The following is a 24654-nucleotide window of genomic DNA, read 5'->3' as shown; positions in this document are numbered from 1 at the left end:
GAGGGAATAATGGAATGGGTTCCTGATACTGGGGTCCCTCAGGAACTGACTGTCATGCTCTCCTCTGGGGTAAAGCAAATTTATATGGAGGGGCCAAATTAGAAGGAAAACAGAACTGGCCTCAGCCACACTTGAGGGAAGATTTGCCAATGTATAGGTGGGGTCCAGGGCTCTCCTGGACTTACAACTCATCTCCATACTAAAGGTCAGTTCCCCTGGATGAAATGGCCACTTTGGAGGGCAAAGTCTATAGCAACACATCCCCGTTCAGCTCCCTCTCATCCTCAGACTAATTGCCCACACATTTCCAGGAATTTCCCAACTCAGTGTTGGCAATCCTACTTGGCATGGATTTCCGTATGCTGTGTAACAGTATGGAGTTGCAATGCACACTCCGGCATTCCTGCTGCTCTCTGTCTACAAGCACTGCCCATCATAACAAAAAGCATTTTGCCAGTGTACTGCGAATTACAGAGTAAAACAGGGTCAGCATTCGAAGAAATAATAGAATGTTCAGCAGGAAGCCCATAATCTGTTTATATATAAGCAGTTCCAATGTCTAAGGCTGGACAAATGTACCATGGTGCCGTTTTTTGTTCCCCTCCAACTGTTTTATCACGAACCAATGGTTTTCCTTTACGCTAGTAACCTCTTTTTGTTTGCTTCACTACTACTAGTTTCTTAAATGTAGAACAGAGAATTAAGATATTGGACCTGAAACAGCATAATGATTAAGACAGACAAATATGACCTCTTCAAAATTTTATGTAGGTTTACTAATATAAGTTGGTTTTTTTGCTGGTAAGAATTTTTGTTTTTATTGTGGAAAAGAACTGCAAGACTTTCAGAGTGATTTCTACTGTACCTTATATAAAAGTTGAAAAGGCAGCTTAATAATTTATAAGGTAACTGACTTTAGGTCATTTTTTTAAAATTTAAGCAGTTCTCCCCAGCACAATTGAGGGAAGCATTGTGAACAACATCCCTGTCCTAAAATGCCAAACTTAGATGATATTTTAGAGCATATTGGGGAGTTTGACCGATTCCAGAAAAGAACATTTTTTCTCATTTGCTTCCTGTCTGCTGCCTTTGCCCCAATCTATGTGGGAGTTGTTTTTCTAGGTTTTATACCCGAGCACCGTTGCCTTAATCCTGGAGTTAAGGAGTTAAGGAGCAGATGCAGCTGGAGTCTTGAAGAGGAATTGAATTACACAGTTCCAAAGGGAAAGATTGGAGAAGCTTTAACTAGTCAGTGCCTGAGGTACAATGTGAACTGGAATGCAACTGACCTGAGCTGTACAGATCCATTGGGAGGTCTTGCTAGCCATTGGGACAAGAACAATCTATCTCTTACCACTTGCCAGGATGGCTGGCTTTATGACCCTTCAATATCATCCATCGTGAGTGAGGTAAGGGTGTACAAATGCCTTTCTCATACTTTATCTTCATCTTAGTTGAATAACTGAAAGCAAAAAAAGAGAAAACAAAAACAGGGTTTTCTGTATCGGAAGGTTTCAGAGAGAAACAGCAATACTGAGCAAGAAGTGTGGGCATTCATTTTTCTTTTACATTCAAATACTTTCATATTAATGTGACCATCGAACTGTTATCTCAGATGTGATGCTTCTTTTGTAAGAGAACAGATGTCAATAGCAACCCTGTGCTTTACATTCTGAAAATGTTGCACTTATTTGCCGGCTCTTCATGTCCAAAAATCCTTCCCCTTCATTTTATTTGTTGCCTATTTTATTTTAGTGACCAAATTGCAGAGAAAAATTAGATGAGATTCACTCTTGCAAAAATGTGTCTGTGAACTCAAGACAGGTGTTGTTGTGAGTAGGATTAAAAGTCACTCAGTGCTGGACAGTGGCGTACTGGGCCTAAATGGCGACCAGGGGCATAACCAGTTCCCCATGCCCCCCCAGCTCCACGCCCCCCATGCCACACTTATGGAGCATGGGAAGCCAGTAGGGAGGCCGGGAGAGCGAGGCTTGGGGGTGGGGCTTGAACAGGTCTCTGGGGAGGGCAGGAGCCAGCCTGCAGGAAGACTGGGGGGGGGGGGGTTCAGCGGTGGGTGCCCAGGCGAACAGTTTGGCTGGCACATAGCACCCTGGCACATGGGAAGCTGCTGGCTGCCGGCCGGGTCACCACACGGCAGAAGAGGCTGGGCCCAGCACATCCCCACATGACAAAATGGTGTGTGCCTGGGGAACATGTGATGCCCCTGGTGCTGGATCATCAAGACAGAACCTGAGGCAAATGCTCAATCAGAAGGTGACTGACCAGAGCCATATCATTGTTCAGTAGACAAAAGCCTGCAGAATAGAAACTGCTTTACCAGCTGGGAAGGGCAAGGTGGGAGGATGTACAGAAAGTTGAACCAAGGAGCTGCTGTGGCACATCAGCTAGTTGTCATGTTATTGGGAAACATATTATCCTAGGCTCATTCCACACAGCATATTTGTAACAAATTGCAATAGTTATAAATGAACTTGTTTTCCCTTTTGATAAAACGAATTCATTTATAACAATTGCAACTCGTTATAAACATGCTGTGCGGAATCCACTATAGACTGGCTAACAGCAGTGGGGACACAATATAAGCTTGTGAGCCAGTGTGAAATAGCAGTTAGAATGTTATGCTAAAGAGACCTGAGTTCAAATCCACTTTTGGAGGATAAAATTGAGGTGAATAAAGAATCATGTATATTTGTCTGAGCTCCTGAGAGAAAGGGCAAAATAGCCATGTTCTAGACTGCTGTTCTAGGACTTGGCCTTTTCATAAATCCCAGACTCCTGAGTTGGCCCCGTTGGCCTTCATCAAAGTCACTCCCCTTTGTCCCTCCAGTCTCCTGCTGGTTGCCTGGCCTCACAAACCTGCTCCTTGGAGAGGATTGTTAAACCTATTTGTAGAGTGGATGTGCTTATGTCAGTGAACTGCAGAATATTGTAGCTGAGCTCTGGATAACAGTGAGGTTATTAGTTATTTTCATCTTAATTGTCTCCCTACAGTTTAACTTGGTGTGTGAAGACTCCTGGAAGCTAGATGTGTTCCAGGCATGTGTCAATGCTGGGTTTTTCCTTGGGTCAGTAAATGTTGGCTATATAGCAGACAGGTAGGTATTGACTGAAGGGTGAATTTCAACTGACTAATGTTTCGGATCAATGAGGCAGAAATTCAGTGTATTGTAGAAAATCAACAGGTCTGTTAAGGATAAGTCCAAATTTATGATTAGGTTTCAATGAATGCTTGGTAATTATCTTTGTGTTGTGTAGGTATCCCAAACATTTTTTTCCATTAGATTTTACAAATACAGATACCTTTTTTACTCTGGGTGGAGTATACAGAACACATGTTCTCAAGGCTGGGTATACATGAAGTACATGAATAAAAAAGCTAGCAAGATAAGTCACCTCTGGGAGGTCGTTCCAGAACAGGGGGGCAGCAGCAGAAAAACTCTCCCAGGCTAGAGATGGGACAGGCAAAAGGCCCTGTTGGACAGAGCCAAGTACATAGTGGGAGAGAAGTTCCTTCAAGTAGGTGGGTGATGAGTGTTTCAAAAGTAAGCACTGACATCTTGAACTGGATCTGGAAACAAATGAGTAGCAAGTGGCAGCATACAGAATCGGCCGAATATTTTTCTTAAAGCCAGCTCTAGCTAATAAACAGACTATCACTTTCTGCCCCAGGTAAAATTTCTGAGTCATTTCCAAGGGCAGCCTCGTAAATAACTTTTAACAATAATTAAGTCAAGGGTTACTGTAGCATGGATTAGTATGACCAGGCCTTTTGTCTGCAGATGAAAGGCAGGCTTCTATGCCTTATGCAGTTGATAAAATGCACTTTGCTTCTCAACTCACCTGCTCCTTAAAAAACAGCAGGGCCCAGCAAGACTCCTAAACTACTCTGCACTGTAACATTAATGGATGGGGGAGCAATGAGGGGAATAGAGAACAGAATGCTGAGTACTGGTAGGCAGAGTCATTTAAAATTTGGCAATTGGAAGTGGTCAAGTGGGGAGAGGAGTCTGGTAAATTGGATAGCGTCACAGGGCAGCGGGTTAAGGACTGACAGTGCAGAGATCAGATTTTCCCCCCTAAAGCTAGCTTATACTGTCCTGGAACTGAGTGAGAGAGTTACTAATTTACAGTAGGGTGCTGTGTTTAATAGTAGTGGTTTGATCCAGAGTGTAAGTTAGTATTAAAACCTCTTATGAAAAGGATTTTGGCTGTTTTAGCACATATAGTTTGGAAGCTGAACCTATTTAAATCCATGTTACCTGTTAATATTTACCACCATTTGAGTTGCAACAACCCGCTCCCCTCCCCCTCCCCACAACCCCTTGATTCTTATTCACTTGAAAAAGAAAATGTTTCTGCCAAAGGATTGGGTTTTTAAATATAACATATTAAAAAGAAAATGAAACATTTTCAGGACAAATGGGGAAAACCGAAGTGTGGAAAACTTCAGCGGAAACGATTTATTAAAGTTCTAGAAACATTTTAAATTACTTATGCAGAGAAGGCCATAGTCATGAAAGGCAAGCAAAATTTTAATAACTGTTCTAGATAATGTCTAGTGCAGTAAGCACTGTTAAAAAGATAAAATGATTAATTAGGTCATAGCTAGATTTTTACAAGGATCAGGAGTTGCTACTAAAAATAGCAACCCCACAATAATCTGTTCCCACTTTCTACAGTATCTAAATGATACCATACACTTCCAATCTCATCAATAACCATCAACAATATAGAATAGGTATATGTCATTCTGATATCAGCATGGTGAATTGGGCTTGTATTGACCCATGGGTAGCTTCTATTGTAGAAAGGCCAAAACTCCATTACAGGATCCAGAAATGTGAATTTGCTTTATCTCTTGTGTGTATTTCTTTTTGTATCCCCTACTGATTCCATGTCCTGAATTGCTGTATATCATTTCCTTACTTCCTAATCAGTCTATCGGTAGAGGTGTTGCACAGTTTCTGGCAGTGGTTTATCAGCATATCTGCCTTCACTTGTTAAGTAAAAGTCTTCCCAATCTTTCTTGCTATTCAGTCAAGAATTAGTGACTGGCTGAGTCTAGACATGTATCATTTCACTTTGCTGTTTACAGGTTTCTTTAATATTTTATTGCCATATTTGTCTTTTCGCCGTAGAGAATAAGGATTATAAAGTGTATCCAATTATGGCTCATCAAGAATTTTTGATGTTTCCCATATCTCTATTAGATGTTATCTCTGTTGCTTGAGCATGTCTCTGCACATAATACATAGATAAAATCACCTACTTCCAGCAGCTCCTCCCAGATATAAATAGAATATTCCAGTCAGCTGTAGTAGCTAGTGTACTCTGATAATAGTAATAGAGATTACACTGGTAACTGATATCATCGTAAATTTGACTAGGTGCATAGTTCCCTCCTTGGGCTGTTCCACCCAACTGAATAATTTCATATCTCTCCTCACATATTTATCCTTATTGTCTGATTCCTCCTTTCCTTGTTCCTGTTGTTCCCCTCAACATAGGTTTGGACGTAAAACAAGTCTCTTGATTACCACTTTGATAACCTCCATTTCAGGAGTTCTTGTAGCCTTGGCGCCAAACTACTTATGGTCTGTGATTTTTCGATTCATGCAAGGACTAGTCAGCAAAGGCGCCTGGACAGCAGGCTATATCCTAAGTAAGTCTGATACTTTCCCTTTTGCCAACACCCTGTTTATTGGATTAAAGAAATGAGTGCTGAACAGAGACAAATATTTGTTTAAGAGAATGGCAAGTGTCATAAGAGAATCATCATTGCCTATATAGTATGTATGTCCATTTATTTTATTGGTTATCTATTGTCTCTGTAAAACAGGTTTTACAGATATTTAAAGAGCCAAGAGAAATAATAATGTGAGTAAATTGAGTAATGATGCTTTAATCATACCATCTTTAACTCTCTGTTATCTGTACCTAATTAAAGTTGGAGAATGCACAATGATTCAGGGAACTTTAATGCTCCAGTCCTAAACTTTAAAGTAAATTTTATTGCTGATAATTGAACTTGTATTCTATAAGAATGCATAGAATCACAACTTTAGGAGTTAGTCTGTCAGTGAGTGGGCTTGTATGAATATCCTTCAAGGAACATGTTGTGTCCATCTTTAAATTTCCCTCAAAAGTCACACACACATAAACCTTCTGTTTGATAGTGAGCAGTAGGTTTCCTGGTTCATACTTGTAAAAGAAATAAGGTTGTACATTGCTGAGATGGATGAATGGCCTGTACCAGATCAAAGTGGGAGGTTCCAGTTTCTGAGTGTTTTTTGCGTAATAAAATCAATGGAAATGGAAAACTAGTGTAGCAGAGAGAAAAATTCTGCCTCCTTTCTTTGCTGGCATTTCTGGGTCATGCTGGAAGTGACATCATCATGTGGCAATGAAGATTGCCACCCCTCCACCATTTTGCTGGCCTGCTTCTGCACATCAACCAGATAAGCATCAGAAGACAAGTACCAGGAATTTGCTTGACATTAGTGGGCAGTAGCCAGCAAGCCTAGTAAAATGGCTGGGCTCACAACGCACAGCACCTTTTTGCTTCAGTCAAAAGATTGTTTTCATTTCAATTAATATGCAAGAAATGCCAATAAAACATATCATTATCTTTGGGTCCCATTTGTCCTGAGATTTGTCTGTAATACAAACAAGTGAAATACAGTGCTCAAAAGAGCTCGCTTATAGGTTGCATTGTAATCATTTTTGCGTCTCTCTTTCTTGTGAAAATGGTACAGAGATTGAAATGGAATTCACATCTGAAAAGCAGAATGGTGCTCTCAACTGCACATAGTGTTGTCAACCTCCAGGTGAGGATTCAGCCAGGTAGGTGCACCTAAACGTGTAAAGGTACAACACCTGTAAATCTTAATCTTTTACAATCTCTTGAATAACTTTTGCTATTTTTTTAGGTAATAACCCAGAAAACACAGCTAAGAAGACTGTATAAATGTTTTTCAAAAAACAAATAGAACAAGATATTCTCTGTTTTTGTCTCAAGAAAACATCTGCAGTAGAGGTCTTTTACAAACCCTGGGCTTCTACTGTAACAGCATCAACTACATACATATATTATCAATGTATGCTCAATATAATGTAGGGTGATATTTCCTCTGGATAGGTTGTTATTTCCGATCTCCTTCCTCAAGCCCAATTTCTGAAAATAATTAGAACATATTTCAAAAGCAGGCCACTTTCACTACAATACTATATAAACTGAACTCTCAAATCACTCTATTTAACTATTCCAAAGTGCCTAGATATAATACACCTCCATAGATATCCAAAAATAGTAATTTTCAGTGTAATGTATGTCATTAATACTTTCCCTATACATGCAGTTAATTTTATTTATTATTATTTCGTATAAATCATGCAGTTGACTTCTGGGGAAACTTTTGGGGGTGTAGCATATGTATGCACTTTGGAATAGTTAAATAAAGTGTTTTGAGAGTTTACATAGTATTGTAGTGAAAAAAGGGGTCTGTTTTTTAAATATGTTCTAATTATTTTCAGAAACTGGGCTTGAAAAAGGAGATCCGAAATAACAGCCTATCCAGAGGTTATAGTGCCCTACATTACATTGAACATACATGAAAATATATGAATGTAGTTGATGCTGTTACAGTAGAAGCCCAGGGTTTGTAAGTGGCTTCTACTGCAGGCGTTTTGTTAATAAGACAAAAACAAAGAATATATTGTTCTGTCGGTTTTTTTGGAAAACATTTATACAGTTTTCTTAGCTGAGTTTTCTGGGTTATTATCTAGAAAAATAGAAAAAGTTATTTGAGAGATTGTAAGAGATTAAGATTTACAGGTGTTATACTTTTACATGTTTGGTGCAGTGAGGCACTGGTTTAACCTCCAGGCGGGGTCTGAAGCACAAAGTGAAATATAAAGTAAAATCATCATTTTCTTGTTACTGCTTTATTATCAGAGTAGATCAAAGGGGGCTGCTCAGTCATAGCATAAACTGACAGTTGGAATTTTGGAGGGAAAATCTGCTCAGGGCACAGGTGGACAGAGGTAACACTCCCTAGTTGTTACACATGCATCAGTAATAAAGCCTAATTTCAGTTTAACAGGTAAGGAACTTTTCCTCATGGGCACCATCTCATTTAAACTGGATTACCAGTTTCACATTCCAGACTATTGTTGCTGTGGGGTACTAACCCATGTGCATAGTGACAAGGGAGCACTTTAATTTTAAGCTAGCCAGGCTTAGTCCCAAATGGGTAAATTTCAGTTAAGTACTATTTGAACCTTACTTTAGATGAAAATATTATTACAAAGATCAGATAATTTATTTTTCAGTCACAGAAATTGTTGGCCCAGGGTACAGGAGGACGGTGGCTATTTTCTATCAAGCGGCATTTACTGTTGGTCTTCTCATCCTTGATGTGGTTGCTTATGCAATTCCCCACTGGAGATGGCTTCAGCTTGCTGTTACCTTGCCATCCTTCCTGCTTTTGCTCTACTACTGGTAATGAGGTTTCAGCTCTGTTTACTTCTCATTGTGTGCTTCTATATAATGTCCAAGAAATAGAACCTAGGAGGGTGCTATGACTCTATGTAAATATGAAGAGGTTTGATTCTTAGAAACTGGAGTCAGTAGTACAGAGAGCAAAATCCTTTATTTTGAGGGGACAATAATTCAAAGAAGGTTTTTCTTTCTTTTTCCCTGTCATTGTACTGCAGCGACCCCCCCCCCCCGATCTCATTGCTATATGTGTGTATGAAGTGTCATCGAGTTGCAGCCAACCTATGTCAACCCCAGCAATGGGCTTTCAAGGCAAGTGAGAAGCAGAGGTGATTTGCCATCGCTTTCCTCTGTGAAGTCTTCCTTGGAAGTCTCCCTTCCAACCATGCCTAATTTCTGAGATCTGCCAAGATTGGACTATACCATGCTGCCTTCCCTCCCCTTGCTTTATATGTTGTCTCAATGGAAACAAACTATACATTTACTCCACCCCCACCCACCAGGAGTAACAATGACTGGCATTTTATTAGTTTGAGATGCAAGGGCGGAGTGAAGGGGAACTGTGCCCAGTGCACACGCACGCCCTGCACCCCTGCCACAGCGCCACCCACTCTCGTCCTGCCCCAGAATGCCCCCGTAACACCCCGGAAAGCCCTGCCATGCCCCCATCATGACACACATCTGGGGCATCGTGCCCCCACCCCATTGGCACTACACCACTGTTGAGATGACAGTAGAGTGATCTAGGGTTATTCAGATTTGCACTTATCACATCTGAGCCACTTTTCCAATTCCATGTATACTAGCCCATACCACAAAGCAGTGTGCACTTCAGCTTGACTAGTGATTAAAGCACTACTTCAAAATAGTCCAATCAGTGTTTTGTTGGCATGCAGTATTGTGACCAGCAACATTTACTGACATATCTAAATTTGAGCTTTAATGAATGGAATGAACTAATGCATACAGAGGAACAAATAGGGTTGCCCACCTCCAGATAGTAGCTGGGGATCCCCTGGGATTACAACTAATCTCCAAGCAACAGAGATCAGTTTACCTGGATCAAATGGCTGCTTTGAAAAATGGACTCTGTGGCATTAAATCCCAGCCATTCCTCATGGATAGCAACTCTGTGTGTGTGTGTGTGTGTGTGTGTGTGTAGATTTCCCTCTACTGCTGTTTTCTCAGTAAAAATAATCCCCATTTTACTGTAATTTGCCTCACAGGAAAAACAAATGGGTATCTAACAAGACAAATAGTAGTTATGGGGAAGCAAGGAAGGGATAAATTAGGAAAATGGCAAAGGGAAATACCATCCTAATACAACTTAGCCCCACTTCTCTCTGGCTGCTGTTAACAGAAATATAAACAGAATAGACAAAGATTCAGTTATGGATCTCCAGTATCTTGTCTAGTTTGGCCCTTAAATGTGCCATAAGGGTTTTCATTCATTCATTTATTCATTTTGCCATGTTGGAATGAAGTATTATTTAGTTATGAAGCATGTTATGCAGGGGACTTTACAGAGTACGAGAAAATAGCTCCCTACCTCAAGGAGTTTGCAGTTTAACATCTATATATATAAAAAGCTAAGCGTGAGTTTGTTACTCATGCCCTAACGTGGAAATGGCTGGACAGATCACCCCCAAATTTGCACACAGCATGGCTTCCTATTGCGGGCATGTTTTCGGATCTTCACCGGGCTCACAGGTCACACCGGAGCCCGGTAAAAGGCATGTTTCCCAAACCCTCAGCGGACTAATGAGGGGCCGCCATGCCGGGGGTGTGGCTTGGCCGCCTGGCGCTGGTATACCCCAGAAACACACCGGGACAGGAAGGAGGAGCATTCCAAGCCAAGCCGTTTGGAAAAGCCGGTACGCCTCTCCCCTTCCTCCTCTCTTCCCTGCCTACCTCCCCACAGTGAGCCGCAGCGAAGCCACAGACTGGTTTCCAAGGTCCGCCTAGAAAAGGAAGGGAGCGAGTGGCTGCATCCTCCCAGAGGGGAAGAGCAGTTAAGTTAAATGGGGAGGTCCGCTGTCTCTCGCTTTCCTCATAGCTTCCCTGCATGGACTGCCGGTGGCAACCCGCATGCACGAAGGGGCGTTAGGAACAACCAAGCCAGCCCCCGTTGGGGAACAAGGAGGTACACACTGATGGCTCCAAAACTCATAGGGAGAGGAAGGAAGAGCGTTCCCACCCAAATGGTCTGACACAGCTGTTACGCCTCTCCCCTTCCTTCTCCTTTCCTTTCAGACCTCACTGCCCTCAGCCACAGCGAAGCGTGGTCGGGCCCACTAGTTTTATCTAAGAAAGCCAACAAAGGAATGGGAAGAGGGTGAAGATGGGGGATAAACAGGGAAAAAATAGGTGTATTCTTAGGCTTTGTTTCAGTATGGCTAGAGAGGTTATGGTCAAAGCCTTCTAGATGACTTCTTTTGTGGAATATGACACTTGATTATACATCTGACTTAAACCGCTTTTATTTATAGGTGTCTCCCAGAATCTCCCAGATGGCTTATCTCCCGAGGACAGAATGGTAAAGCTATGGAGATTGTAGACAATATTGCTAAAACAAATGGGAAAATGTTACCTGCCCAATTCGAGGTGAATTTAGAATGCTATATTTGTGAATGAATTTGTACTGTATTGATTGACAATGGCAGTAATATCAGTATTCATCATAATAGCGGTACACATTATAACAATAATAAATCAGGTGTTTGACAGCCGAACTAATCAACATTTGTTACAATTATTATGTTTCATTGCTCTTTACCTATAAAATATTGCCAGTGGTATGTGCCATTTAATATTTAGGATTTCTTAGATTCCTAAATTGGATTTGAATTTCTTAGATTTGTTTTAATTCCAAGTTTACAAAATCCTGGAGGGGAGATTTTGGATGAGTAAATTTCCAAACTGTTTACCCTCCCTACAACATGATTCCTCTCAAACCCCAGCCAATCACTGTGGCTTAATTTACACATAATATAAAACCATCTGTAGTTAGCATGAAACCAAAATCTGATTCACTCAAAACCAGATTTGCATTACCAATTCTTGTTTCATTATCTTCACTCTTTCCCCTACCTCCTATGCAGACAAACTGGCATCCCAGCTTGAGCTGCAGTAAGGATATCTCAGGGGAACAAGCCAAGATTAAGCTAGGATGTGCATGTTCATAGGTGGGATGCTGCAACTTTCAAGTTGAATGTACCATAATGAAATAGAGTGATCAAACATGAGCTTATCACTCACTTTGCATGATTGGCTTTTAATTACTTGAACACCTGTGTACTTAGGTTTTTTCCCTCCCAAACTGCTCATGCACCTGTATTCTTTTGACCCAAGATTGGGGTTACCTGTTTAGGTACTATAATAAATGACAGTTTATATTTAATGCCTTTATATGTGACAGTAGCAATATACAATCCCTTCGCTGATATAGGCCGTTTCCCCACTCCCCTTTTGATGCGGGCTACTCACAGCAAGTAACCCACAGTCCAGTGGCACTCCCCACGGCAGCGGCGACAGCAGCGGCAGCGGCAGCGCAGCCACCCCGATTCTGGAGCTCTTCAAACCTGTTAGCGCGCGTCATTCCCACTCCTGTTTGCAAGAGCGTCTTTAGGAAAAACCCTCATAGAGCATGGGCCGCTGCTCCTAGTGACGTGGACGCTACCGTCCAATCAGGCCACGGCAGGGCTCCAGCCAATCAGAAAAGAGACCCGCATTTCTGACGCTGCGGAAGACAGCGAAGCTTTCGGAAGGCACAAGCTGCGGTGGGGTGCACGAACTCACGTTGAAAAGCAGCGGTTCAAGCTAGACCAGTTTGCCTTAGCTTTTTTTTTTTTTTTAAGTGGGGAAATGGCAATAGAAACTCCTGAAAATCCAGTTACTTTCATGCTTGCTGTTTTGCAACCAGGCCTCAAATACTTGGCTTGAGCTCATCATTTTTTCAGTATTTAGTTGCTTTTACTTTTGCTTCAAATATTTGTTTAGCTTGTCATTTTTGACTCCATGTAATATGTTAGGGCGAAATCATATGAGAGACACACCAAAGTAAAAGTGACAGGGTTTTTTGCCAAACAAATATGATATTTTCCTAGCTCCCCTAAATGCTCTCTAATCCCTACTGCCTGCAGCTTCTCCCTCCCTCCTAGGCATGAACTCCCATTGGCTGGGTTCACTGCAGACTAGCCTGTCCTTGTTTAACTAGCCTGCTCAATTCCCTGATCCTGTTACATTATGGAATCCTGGAGGGGGAGGGTGAAATTTCCACATGACAACCCACCCCAATGTGATTTCTTGTAATCCACTAGTTCGTTCCCTCAAAGTTCATGTTTGAGCATTTACATTAGGGCACCAAAACAGGTTTACCCTCAAATTAGGTACAAATCTCTCTTAGTATGCAGAAAAATATTTAACAATGGATTATCTGGAATCTGCCATTTCTTTAATAAACTTAAAATTACCTGAGCTCTTCACCCTTAATTAATTTTGCACAGTTCTTCTATAGAGTGTTATCTGTGAAGAGGGAAATGAAGATGGCGAAAAACTGAGCCCTTCACTTATTGATCTTGTGAAGACACCACAGATGAGAAAATACACATTTATTTTGATGTATAACTGGTAAGAGAACTTTGCCGCTTTTTATTCATGTTCTGCTTAAGTACCCCTGTTGCCATCATATTACCTAGTTATTCACTGAGGAATGGTTCATTATTCACTGAGGAATGGTTCATATATGACCTCCTTATCTGGGGTGTATGCTTCCCCAGCATTCATGAAGCCCTGCATGCAGATTAGGGCCTCAGTGTATAAGTAGCCAACACACTTAGGGTCTACCCCCGCCACCTATTATTTTTTTTCATAGCTGATTCATAGTGTAAATAGAGCCTTCTTATGTAAACATTTGTTTGTAAGCCCTAATTCACAAGCTCTCCTTGAAGAACAGTGAAAGTTATACAAGCCAAATATTTGTTTCCATGTCCTACTGTATAAACCTACAGTGTCTCCCTCTTGCTCTGGCAACCATTATCAAAGACAAACTCTTCATGCTTTCCCAGTCCTGAAAATCCTACCCCCACTCTTGTAGCACAGTGTTTGTGGGGTGGATTTAGAGGCAGAAAGTGTGTCAGAATGCACAGTAAAATAGAGGTTTAAAAGTCAGTGGAACAAGCTGCTATCAGAATAGAGTGAGGAAAAACATCCCAGGAATGGGAAAGAGTGTTGATTGGGGAACTGGGTCTGCATTTTGATTGGTGGAGCAACCAGCTGACTCAGAGAGGGAGGGTATCTGAGAGGAAAAGTTTTATGAGTTTTTGGATCCTGATTCCTGTGAATTAAAACTTCAAGTCCCTTAACTGTGTGTGCTAAAATTTAGTCTGAGGAGATTTCAGTCAGGGAGTGGATCTGACTTGAAATATACTGAGTGTGAGCATGTGCTTAAAGCAGAAAATACTCAGACAAGAAAACTGGGAATTTTATTTAGTGGTCAAGGCTGAAGCTGGAATAGTAGTGAGACTTTCCACCAATGACCATAAATGAAATGGAAGGGAATATATCTTCTGGGTGTAGAAGAAGAATTCCTAAGCCAGTTAGAATGGGAATTATACACACAAGTAGATTCCCAGTCTGGCGTATTAGTATTGTGCTTAAAATTATCTCAGGGAGAGATTTATGTGAAGTGGGTATCTAATACTATCAAGGCTGTATGTGTACTGTGTGAAAAGAGCACCAGCCTTTTTGAACCCAAAGTCATTGTTAATCTATAAACCAGTAACATCTAACTGTACCATCTTAAAGAAAAGAATGTAACACGTAAGCAACTGAAGAAACTTATAAAGCTTGAATTAAGGACTGTGCCTTGCCAAAACTGATGTTTGTATACAGTCAATTCCTGCCTGATTTCCATACATTGAAATATCAACTGATCCCATCTAGTTTGTTCAATACATTTTACTTTTGTTGGACAAACTTGCCTCAGTTCTCTGGTGCCTTGAAAATGAGGATTTGCCAGACAGAAAAAAGGCTGAGGCTCCACTTGTTTGAAGTTCCTAAGCCTGAGCAGACAAGCATAAAACACCTCATCAAAACAGCTCAGTCATAGAAAAAATGGGGAAACCAGCCCAGCATACTAAGGAGGCTACCTGAGCCTGCCATGAATAATTAGGAGGGGTGAAATGTTGATAGAAAAAGGAAGCTAAACAAGCCAGAGCAGGAGGGACAGCTTGCATTTAATGCAAAGGCCTGTGAGATGACTAGGACTCTGTCTATATGCAAAGGCCTTTGGTTCTCAAGCAGATAAAAGGAATTTAACATGGCTGGCAGTACTGTTTTTAATCTTTAGCATTTTCAGTAGTAACCTATGAGTGCAGGAAGGCAAGTGTTTACATTCCCATACAGATTTTGGAGGCCTTGGGGTTACACCACTCATTTCATAATGGTGTAACCTCAGGAACATTGAAATAACTTTAGTATTAAGTAAGTAGACCTTGGCACTCCAGACTGCAGTTTCCTGTGTGATCGCCCAAAATAACAAAGAGCCAAGAAGCTGTCAGTTATGTTGAACAGACACAGGGTGGGGGACCATGATGGCCCTGAAGGAATGCAAGGACAGCTATAAAACTTCAGGCCTATCAATACCCCCACATGACTTTAGCAAAGGATCAAAGAATTCTGCTATGTTATAACTGGGTGTCATGACTAGCATTTTATTTCTAACCTGTCACTGCCATGTAATACTTGACTACTGATACTTGACTACTGATAATGCTGCAGGAAGCGGAAGAACGATATATTATATTCGAGGCTAGCAAGCCAAAACAGCTGCTTTTTAAAGACCTGCTATATGTGTCAATACTTCCATAGTGGCACATTATTCAAGAAAGGATGGCCAGAGGAAGAGCGTGATTCAGTTGTAGATAACAACAGACATTTAGCTTAAAGTGTTGTTGCAAGGTGATGAAGAGGTGCCAACTTGGTGATCTATGTATCTATGATGGTTTTATTATGCCTTTTGTAACATTCCTTTCCCATACTAAAGCCTACCAAAAAAAAAAGAGATATCTTGGACACATCAGTCCCACTTTTCAGTGCTACTGAACCTTTTGCTGGTCTGAATAAAATTCCTCACCCTGCCTCTGTCCCAAGTGCCCTGGGGTTGGTAGCCTGCCCTGCTACCTCTGAAGGTAACAGTGGTGGATTTGCCTGACAGTCAAATAATAGCCTCTCCCTCAGTGTGAGAATACTGCCTCAGGTTGCTTTCTTGAATCTTCCCTGACCTCTGTGTGAAATGAATTTATCATACTGAGGGAACATCGCTGTATAAAAACAAAATGGGAAAGTTACACTTGTAGATTAAAAAAAAAATCAGGAATCTTAAATGTTGCAGGAATTTTTTTGTCTGTCTTGAAAGACAAATGAAGTGGGATGTTTTTGTTCTGATAGTATTTCCTGAAACTGTGTTGCAGATTTTTCAGGAGAACTTCTCTTTCCTCAGGCTGACAAATCTTTTCACATTTAATCAGGATTGCTCTTTTTTTTTCTAGGTTCACCAGTTCCGTGATATACCAGGGCCTCATTATGCATCTGGGAATAGCTGCAGGCAATGTTTATCTGGATTTTTTCTACTCTGCTCTTGTGGAATTTCCTGCTGCCCTCATACTCGTGTTCACAATTGAACGTGTAGGTCGGCGTTATCCCTGGGCTTCAGCAAATTTTGTGGCAGGATTTGCTTGCCTTGCTACAGCTTTCACCCCAGATGGCAAGTCAATAATTTCCATTAATACACAATTCACTCACCTTGACTCAGGACAGAAATGCAACATTGTTTATTTGCTGAATGGCTTTTAGATGCATGGAAACAATTTGTGTTAATGTTTGTGTTCCAGGTTTGCTCTGGCTCAAGATTACTCTGGCTTGTCTTGGCAGATTAGGAATCACTATGGCTTTTGAAATGGTTTGCTTTGTCAATACTGAATTGTATCCAACATTTCTTAGGTAAGCATTTTTACCATCAAAGAAAAGGTGGTTACTGAAATTGCTCAGTGCTTTGTTTGTTTGCTTGTTTGCTGTCAATTCACAGCTGACTTCTGGCAACCCTGTAGGGTTTTCAGTGCAAGAGAGGTGGTTTGCCATTGTCTACCTTCATGTCATGCGCCTGGTATTTCTTGGAGATCTGTCATCCACATACTTGCCAAGGACGAGGCTGCGAGTGTGTTACTGGCTTAAAGTCATCCACTAAGTTTCCATAATAGAGTGGGGATTCGAACTGGGGTTTCCAAGAGCCTAGTCTGATACCTTAACCACTATACCATGCTGGTTAGCAATCCTAGTTGGAGAGCATGGGGGAGCCTCATCTAAAATGTATGGCATACCATAGACTCTGTCCAGGGGCGTATCTACAGAAAATGGTGCCCGGGGCAAGTAATGAAATTGCTCCCCCCACATCCGACAACCGAGAGCTCAGTTTATTGTTTTTTGAGGGGGAGGTTCTATCTCTGAGCATGTGCAGAGAAGTTTCCCAGGAAGTAATGTTTACTTCCACGAACCACACCTTTTGGCAAACACACTCTGCACATACAGGAAAGCCATAAGGAACAACAAACACATTTTGTTTGTGCTTTGGGGTGTCGAGTTCGAGATTGCTGCCCCTGCCCCACTCCTTTTTCACCTGCATCTCCCCTCACCACAATATCTCTGTTTTCTGCCTGTGGACAAGCCCCATTGCACTTTTCATGGCCCAACCTACCCCACCCTTTGCTGTCTTTCATCTTGTTTCCTCTGACTCCCTACCCCATTTCCCACACCTCTTCAACAGCACATGTTAATCACAACCCACTGCTTTGAACTACCCACCCGCAGCAGCTGCACATGGCTTGAATGTTGACTGGTGCATCTTCCAACTTGTGTGTTTGTTTTAAAGAGACTGATTGGGGCTGAGTGCAGCCCCAACCCCCAGACTTGGCCAGGTGACGAGCCCCATCCCCTGACAAAACTGGCATCAACGGCTTCGAAATGACTGGGGACAGCTGGGACGGTCAGCAGGGAAAGCCGGCAAGACAGAGGCCTCCCACTACAGGCCTGGCTGGGGCCCAGGGAAGGGCTCGGAGAAGCCGACAGGCTGGGCATGGCGGCGGCAGCTGCAACCCCTCTCCCAGTCGCGCCTGAGCCAGTGACAGAGCTGATATGGAATCATGGCCAGATTTGTATGTGTAGAGCCAGGGTCACACGTATCTCTCGTCATAAGACATCTAGGGGTTTAGTGGACCTTTGAAGTAGGTAGCCAGTATAGTAAATATAAAAAGGGCAGGGGCAGGGGGGTAGCCAGTATAGTAAATATAATAAGGGCGGGGGGGGGGGCGGAGAAGTAATATTCTGGTAGGATTCTATTTGAAATTCCTGTGGCCAGTACCGATTGAAGTACCGATAACTGAAGTTTCTGGGCATTTTCAAAAGCTGCCCCATGTAGAGCATATTTTATCCGGATGTTACCAAGGTGTGATTTGGTCATATAAGCATTTCCCATTAACTGGCAGTCCTGGCAAACCAGCCTAAGCTGCTGAAATTTAGTAACTCCTCTGCAACATACTTTTCAAGCAATAGGACTGGATCTGTTGCTTGAGGAAAAGCTGCTCTGTAGCAGCACATTTGCTTGGTGTCTAGAAGGTCCCAGGTTCAGTCCCCTGCATCTTCATTTATGGAAATCAAGCTGTAAATGATGTGAAAGACTTCTGATGAAGACTCCAGAAGGCTGTAGCCAGTCTGAGTAGACAAAACTGATCTGGATGGACAGATGGTCTCATTCAGCATAACACAGCTTCATGAGGCCACAAAAGCCAGCTGTGAATCAGAATACACAGCATGGTGTTGTCCTTGTATATTTGTAAATACCATAAAGGCACCACTGCCTCAAGTGCTCTTCTTCAAAGGAAACTAAACTGCCAAATATTTCCTATGTGCTGAAGGGAAAACAGCCATTGAGAAACAGTGATGTCTTGATATGGACTCCAATTTGTATCCCAGAAAATGTAAACTATAATTGTGAAAAGCTCAGTTTCTTAGCTGATCTATAAAATATTTAAAATGCAGACATAAAAAACCATTTCTTAAAAAGCAGAGTTGATAAGGAATGTTGTACATCAACTTTGCAACCTCAGTATTTCAGTTTTGCAAACCTTAGCTGTAATAATATGTCTATATTTCTTTTTATTCAGAAACCTTGGCGTGATGGTCTGCTCATCCTTATGTGATTTGGGTGGAATAATATCACCATTCATTGTTTATAGGCTAGCAGAGATCTGGCATGAGCTACCTCTTGTAGTATTTAGTAAGTATTAAGTATTTGCTAATAGTTTGGTATGCAGTGCTCGGGCATATGAATCGCGTCTAAGTTATGGTCGTGAAGGAATATATGTTGTAGAGCACTTTTAAGAGTATTGCACTTGATATTGCACTATTATGAATATGTTATATGACGTTGATAATATAGATGTTAAGTAGCGGCAGGTACAATGCGTTTGTTTTCTTTATATAAGTTATGGTGTTACAATTGTAGACTGCATTTAGATATCATGAAAAAAGCTTTAGTTTCATCAGGATGAGAAGAATGAACTTGTATACTGTATTTTTCATCCCTCCTTCCCTTCATGTAAAAAAACAGACTTTTTGATTCAAACCATAGTTTATTATCCAAATAAGGCACAATGGCAAGCTGTGCGTGTTTCTTGGTAACTGGGATTCTAAATCATATTCAGTTCTAGTTTGGAATCCCCATCTACAGGCAGGAAAAAAACGCGCACTTTTATCATTTTGGATGATTAAGAAATCACAACAAACTGACTTGTACTAAAATAGTTTTCAAGTTTCTACTCTAGTTTCTATTCAAGTTTCTCCTATCTTCTTGTGGCTGCTAACTCTAGCTTGGGAAGAACTGGTGGTAGTGAATTGGGAAAGCAAATTTTGAGGAGGGGACTAAGCTCAGTAGGGATGTAAGGTGTCTGCATATTTTCCTCTACTTATTTTATTTAATTACTTTGGCACAAATTGTAAATTGGGAGGGCAATTTACATTTTCCATTATGAATTTCACTGCCCCAACATAAATGCCCCTGCTCCTTTAACAATTTTTTTAATTGTTCCAGTCTGATATCTCCAGTGTCTCATCTTGTTTAATGCTGAGTCCCACTGAGTTGAAGGGGATGCTGTCTTAAGTACAAATTCATGGGCTTACTGTCTGTGATCAAGGTCTGTGATTTTTAAAAAATGCAATCCACTGTATCTTGGATTCTAACTTTGTATTTTATGCATTTCTTTGTCAGCTTTAGTTGGTTTGATTGCTGGTGTATCAGTATTACTTCTGCCTGAAACTAAAGGGAGAACTTTGCCTGAAACCATTGAAGATGTAGAAAACTTCCACAAGTATCACACTAGTCAGCTTAATTAATAATATGTTAAGTTTTACTTTAAAAGTGTTATTTCAACAGCTGCGTGAAAAGAGTCCAACTTTGCTTACTAATCAATGTTCCAACAAGAAACAAACTGAAAGGCCGTTCAATATTCCAAGAATCATTACACTAATATATAAATGCATATTTTTGTCTTGTGTGTGTTTTATATGGTTTGTTAGATATGCATTTTTAAATCAGATATGGTTTAAATTGATTTACCTGTCTATCATAGCTGCTTGCCTTCACTACATGCATGAGAACATTTCAAATAGTGGCAGATACACTCTTAAAACTTTTTAATAGGTTCGTAGCCCTGAAATTACCTTTACATAAACATGCTTCGGATCAAAACATACAACATGGCATCCTTCGCCTTCCAAATGTTTGCATAAACCTAATCACCATTACCAACATATTAACCTGCACATTTCTTTGAAGATGGAGTTCTCCAGTAGGGTTGTCTGATCTTCCCTGGTCACCAACAGGGGATTCAGGAGGTAGAGATTGCCAGATCCAGCTAGAGAATCTCCTGGAGATTTAGGGATGGAGTCTAAATCTATAATTCCAGGAGATCCCCAGGAGGCTGTTGTCCCTATTCTCCGGGGAAACAGCTCAGGAGGGGGTGTTCTTCTTTCCGAGCAATCTGATCATAGGCCTGGTACTGAAAATACATTTTGAGGTAGTAAGAGCAGTCCTTGCATACGTGACTGTGTACATTTCGTAATGTAATCCAATCTAATTATTACAGTACATGCTTTTTACTGTCTTCTCAGTGCTTTCCTGCCCATTGTTAATGAGCATGTAGTTTAAGAACATAAGAACTAGCCTGCTGGATCAGACCAGAGTCCATCTAGTCCAGCATTCTGCTACTTGCAGTGGCCCACCAGGTGCCTTTGGGAGCTCACGTGCAGGATGTGAAAGCAATGGCCTTCTGCTGCTGCTAATGCTCCTGAGCACCTGGTCTGCTAAGGCATTTGCAATCTGAGATCAAGGAGGATCAAGATTGGTAGCCATAGATCGACTTCTCCGCCATAAATCTGTCCAAGCCCTTTTTAAAGCTATCCAGGTTAGTGGCCATCACCACCTCCTGTGGCAGCATATTCCAAACACCAATCACACGTTGTGTGAAGAAGTGTTTCCTTTTATTAGTCCTAATTCTTCCCCCCAGCATTTTCAATGAATGCCCCCTGGTTCTAGTATTGTGAGAAAGAGAGAAAAATTTCTCTCTGTCAACATTTTCTACCCCATGCATAATTTTATAGACTTCAATCATATCCCCCCTCAGACGTCTCCTCTCCAAACTAAAGAGTCCCAAACGCTGCAGCCTCTCCTCATAAGGAAGGTGCTCCAGTCCCTCAATCATCCTTGTTGCCCTTCTCTGCACTTTTTCTATCTCTTCAATATCCTTTTTGAGATGTGGCGACCAGAACTGAGCACAGTACTCCAAGTGCGGTCACACCACTGCTTTATATAAGGGCATGACAATCCTTGCAGTTTTATTATCAACTCCTTTCCTAATTATCCCCAGCATAGAGTTTGCCTTTTTCACAGCTGCCATGCATTGAGTTGACATTCCCATGGAACTATCAACTAAGACACCCAAATCCCTTTCCTGGTCTGTGACTGATAGCACTGACCCTTGTAGCGTATTCCACTGACCCTTGTGGCGTATTCCAATTTTCCAGATGTCATGCTTTCCAAGTCTCAAAATAATCCCTGGAACTGAGGAGGGGCAGAGAGAGGGAATGCCTCAGGATGAGGGCATTTGAACTGTAAAGTCCGTGTACAAAGGGTGCAATGAGTGGGATCCCACAATCCTAACTCTCCCCTCCCCACAGAAGTTATTCCCAGGTTTGCAGTACTTTCCATCATGAAGTAATAGCCAGCAGGTTGGGAGGCTTCACTGGGGAGGGCAGAAGTGTAGCTAGGGAAAATGGAGCCCGGAGCAAAATCTTAGTTTCTGCACGCGCGCGCGCACACACACACACACCGGTTCGTTAGTGTTTTTTGTATTTTTTGTGTTTTTCAGGTTTGGGCCTGTAGGGGGCACAGGTTTTAGGCTAGCAGTGCCAAAATTTCAGGATATGTTTAGGAGACTCTCCTGATAATACCACCCAGGTTTGTTGAAATTTGGTTCAGGGGGTCCAAAGTTACAGACCCTCAAAGGTGTAGTCCTCATATTCTATTAGGTCCCATTGGAAACAATGGGGGATGAGGCACCCCCTTTGGAAGTCCATAACTTTGGGGCCCCTGAATCAAACCTCACCAAACATGGGTAGTATTATCAGGAGAGTCTCCCAAAAAATTCCTGACATTTTGGTGCTGCTAGCCTAAAAATTGCACCCCCTGAAGGCCAAAAACTGTAAAAACACTAGAAAATGTAAAAACCACAAACCTGAATTTTTGCACCCTCCAGGCGCGTGCCCGGTGAAACGTGCATCCCCTGGCCCCCTTGTAGTTTTGCCTCTGGGGGAGGGGAAAAGTTATGAAACTGCTTCCTTCTTCTTCTTGCATGGGTGGTATTCGGCTGATAGAAGAGGCAGAAAGGAGTGACTGTGTCCCCCTTCCCCCAGCCCCCAGTGGGAGATGGAGGGGAGGGGTTCTAGATCTAGGTTGGGAAACTCCTGGAGATTTTGGGGTGAAGCCTGGGATAGACAGGGGGCTCATTGGGTTACAATGCGATGGAGTCCCCTCCCCCAGCTATTTTTTCTAGGGGGATTGATCTCTATTGTCTGGAGATGAGCTGTAATTCTGAGTGATCCCCAGGACCTATCTGGAGACTGGCTGTTTCTGCCCTCACTATTGCAGTCTTCTGATCCATATGGCTGTTACTCTAAGCCGATCCTGTGGATTTGGGAATAAACTTTGACTGAGTCATAAATTACTGATTGGGGTAGAGCAGTGGTGTGGTGGGGTTGGGGTGACGCACCAGGCATACGCCCCTGCAGGGGCTTGGCGAGGGTGTTCTGGGGCATTCCGAGGCAGGGATGTAGCAGGGACGCAGGGCTCACGTGTGGTAGGGGCGCAGTTCCCCCTCACTCCGCCCCTAGGATGACAACAATGCATTTATTTATATCTTACTTTTCTTCCCAGTTAGGACTCAGAGTGGCTTTTAGAACACTGTCCTCCCCTCAATTTTCTCACAACAATATCTTTGTGAGGTAGGCCAGGTAGAAAGTTTGTGACAGGCCCAAGATTGTCCAACAAGCTTCCATAGCAGTAGTAGTGATTGAACCTGAGTCACCCAGAATCCTAGTCTTCTATTCTATCCACTACACCATATTAGCACTCCAATGAGGATCCTTGCATGGAATTCACAAGGTCTTTGCACTGGATTTAACCTAATACACTCTTGCTGGGGATTAAATTGACTTAAAATGGGGCAGTTTTTGAATTATACAATAAAAAATTATACAATGAAAACTGCAAAAATTATAGCAAGATATTTTAAAATGTTATTAAAAAACCCCCAAAACCTTAATTTTAAGCTGCTTGCGGCATGTTCCTGGAGAGGTGGCATGTACATTTTCTAAATAATTTTTTAAAACCAGTATACAAAAACTGGTACCAGAAACCTGGAATAGTCTTCACTAAGTCACTAAGGACTTCCAGAACCTTGGCAAAACTTTGCTGATGAAATCAGCTATGTTCCATCATTTGTGTGATGGATATTGTGTTTGTCAAGAAACCAAGATCCTTCCATTCATTACAATGTTTTCTCAAAGATTGGGTCCGCTTTATGCCTACCAGCAAAGAGAGCAAGATGTCCTTTATTTAGAAACCCAGATAACAGACCCAGGTACAAGGAGTGCTAGAGTGAAGAGCCTCCTAGCACATCAAGGACAAGGAGCTGAAAAATACAGGTGGGGGCTGGACTTCACTGCAGATAGGTTCAGTCACATCATCATACTCTTCTGACCCTCCCTTACTCATGTGGTTAGTAACAGAGTTATGTGGCCAATTGACATTAATGACCACACATCTGACTGGTCAAGTAACATCAGGCCAATTCAGATCCCTGAGAATCTAGATCAGGGTTTTAATTTTACTTTTGTTCCTTGATTCTTAATCATGACCCTGATTCTGGCCCTATCTTGCCTGAGAGAGTGTTGTTGACTAAAAACTTGATAGCTCCTGGAGAGGAGCCAACTCTGAATGCTAAAGACCTGAACTTGAATGATAACATCTGCCATTGAACCAATACTTTTACTTTGTAGTTAGTCTTTTGAATTAGGTTTGTTGCTCTAACCCTCACAGTCCGCTCTTTTAATCATATTGTTGCATAATTTTAATAAATGACTTTAAGTATGATCTTGTGGTGTTTTGACTTCAATCTCATTCTAGTACTTTGGCCTGCATTGACTCTGGTTACACTTTTTTTTTTTGGTGAAACTCACTTTGCAAGTTCCTCCCTATCAAATGCATATTTACCTATCCCACAATGTGTGAGAAGGTTTGCTGGCCCTAAGGCAGTTCAAATCCCACAGTGAGGTCCTCTTTTTCCGAAGGCCTCAGTTCAAACAGGGAGGGGACTAGAAAGCACCTCAGTCCTCTTCCTCTGGGCTCAGGAATAAGAGTGCTGTGCATCTTTCTCGGCCTGCTTCCATCCAGCTTTTAATAAAGACTCACAGGCCACACATGCTCCACTATACCACCTGCCTCTCAAGAGACAGTCTTCCACTGTAGA

The 24654-nt window shown here is 41.8% G+C and overlaps 1 protein-coding gene across 1 annotated transcript; it reads left to right on the top strand.

Annotated features, from left to right (window-relative positions):
* The first annotated feature begins 989 nt into the window (after nucleotides 1–989).
* Nucleotides 990–20841, top strand: LOC125438759 (solute carrier family 22 member 2-like). The gene is made up of 10 exons (XM_048507281.1): nucleotides 990–1409; nucleotides 3013–3116; nucleotides 5529–5683; nucleotides 8353–8521; nucleotides 11008–11122; nucleotides 13035–13147; nucleotides 16069–16283; nucleotides 16411–16519; nucleotides 18736–18848; nucleotides 19839–20841. Exons 1-10 carry the CDS (start codon nucleotides 996–998, stop codon nucleotides 19961–19963), a joined length of 1632 nt encoding a protein of 543 aa, XP_048363238.1. The 5' UTR covers nucleotides 990–995; the 3' UTR covers nucleotides 19964–20841.
* Nucleotides 20842–24654: the final 3813 nt, after the last annotated feature.

This window comes from Sphaerodactylus townsendi, linkage group LG01 (assembly GCF_021028975.2).
Source record: "Sphaerodactylus townsendi isolate TG3544 linkage group LG01, MPM_Stown_v2.3, whole genome shotgun sequence".
In the NCBI taxonomy this organism is placed as follows: domain Eukaryota; kingdom Metazoa; phylum Chordata; class Lepidosauria; order Squamata; family Sphaerodactylidae; genus Sphaerodactylus; species Sphaerodactylus townsendi.
The sequence above is the reverse complement of the archived record's forward strand: the minus strand, read 5'-3'. Positions and strand labels throughout refer to the sequence as shown.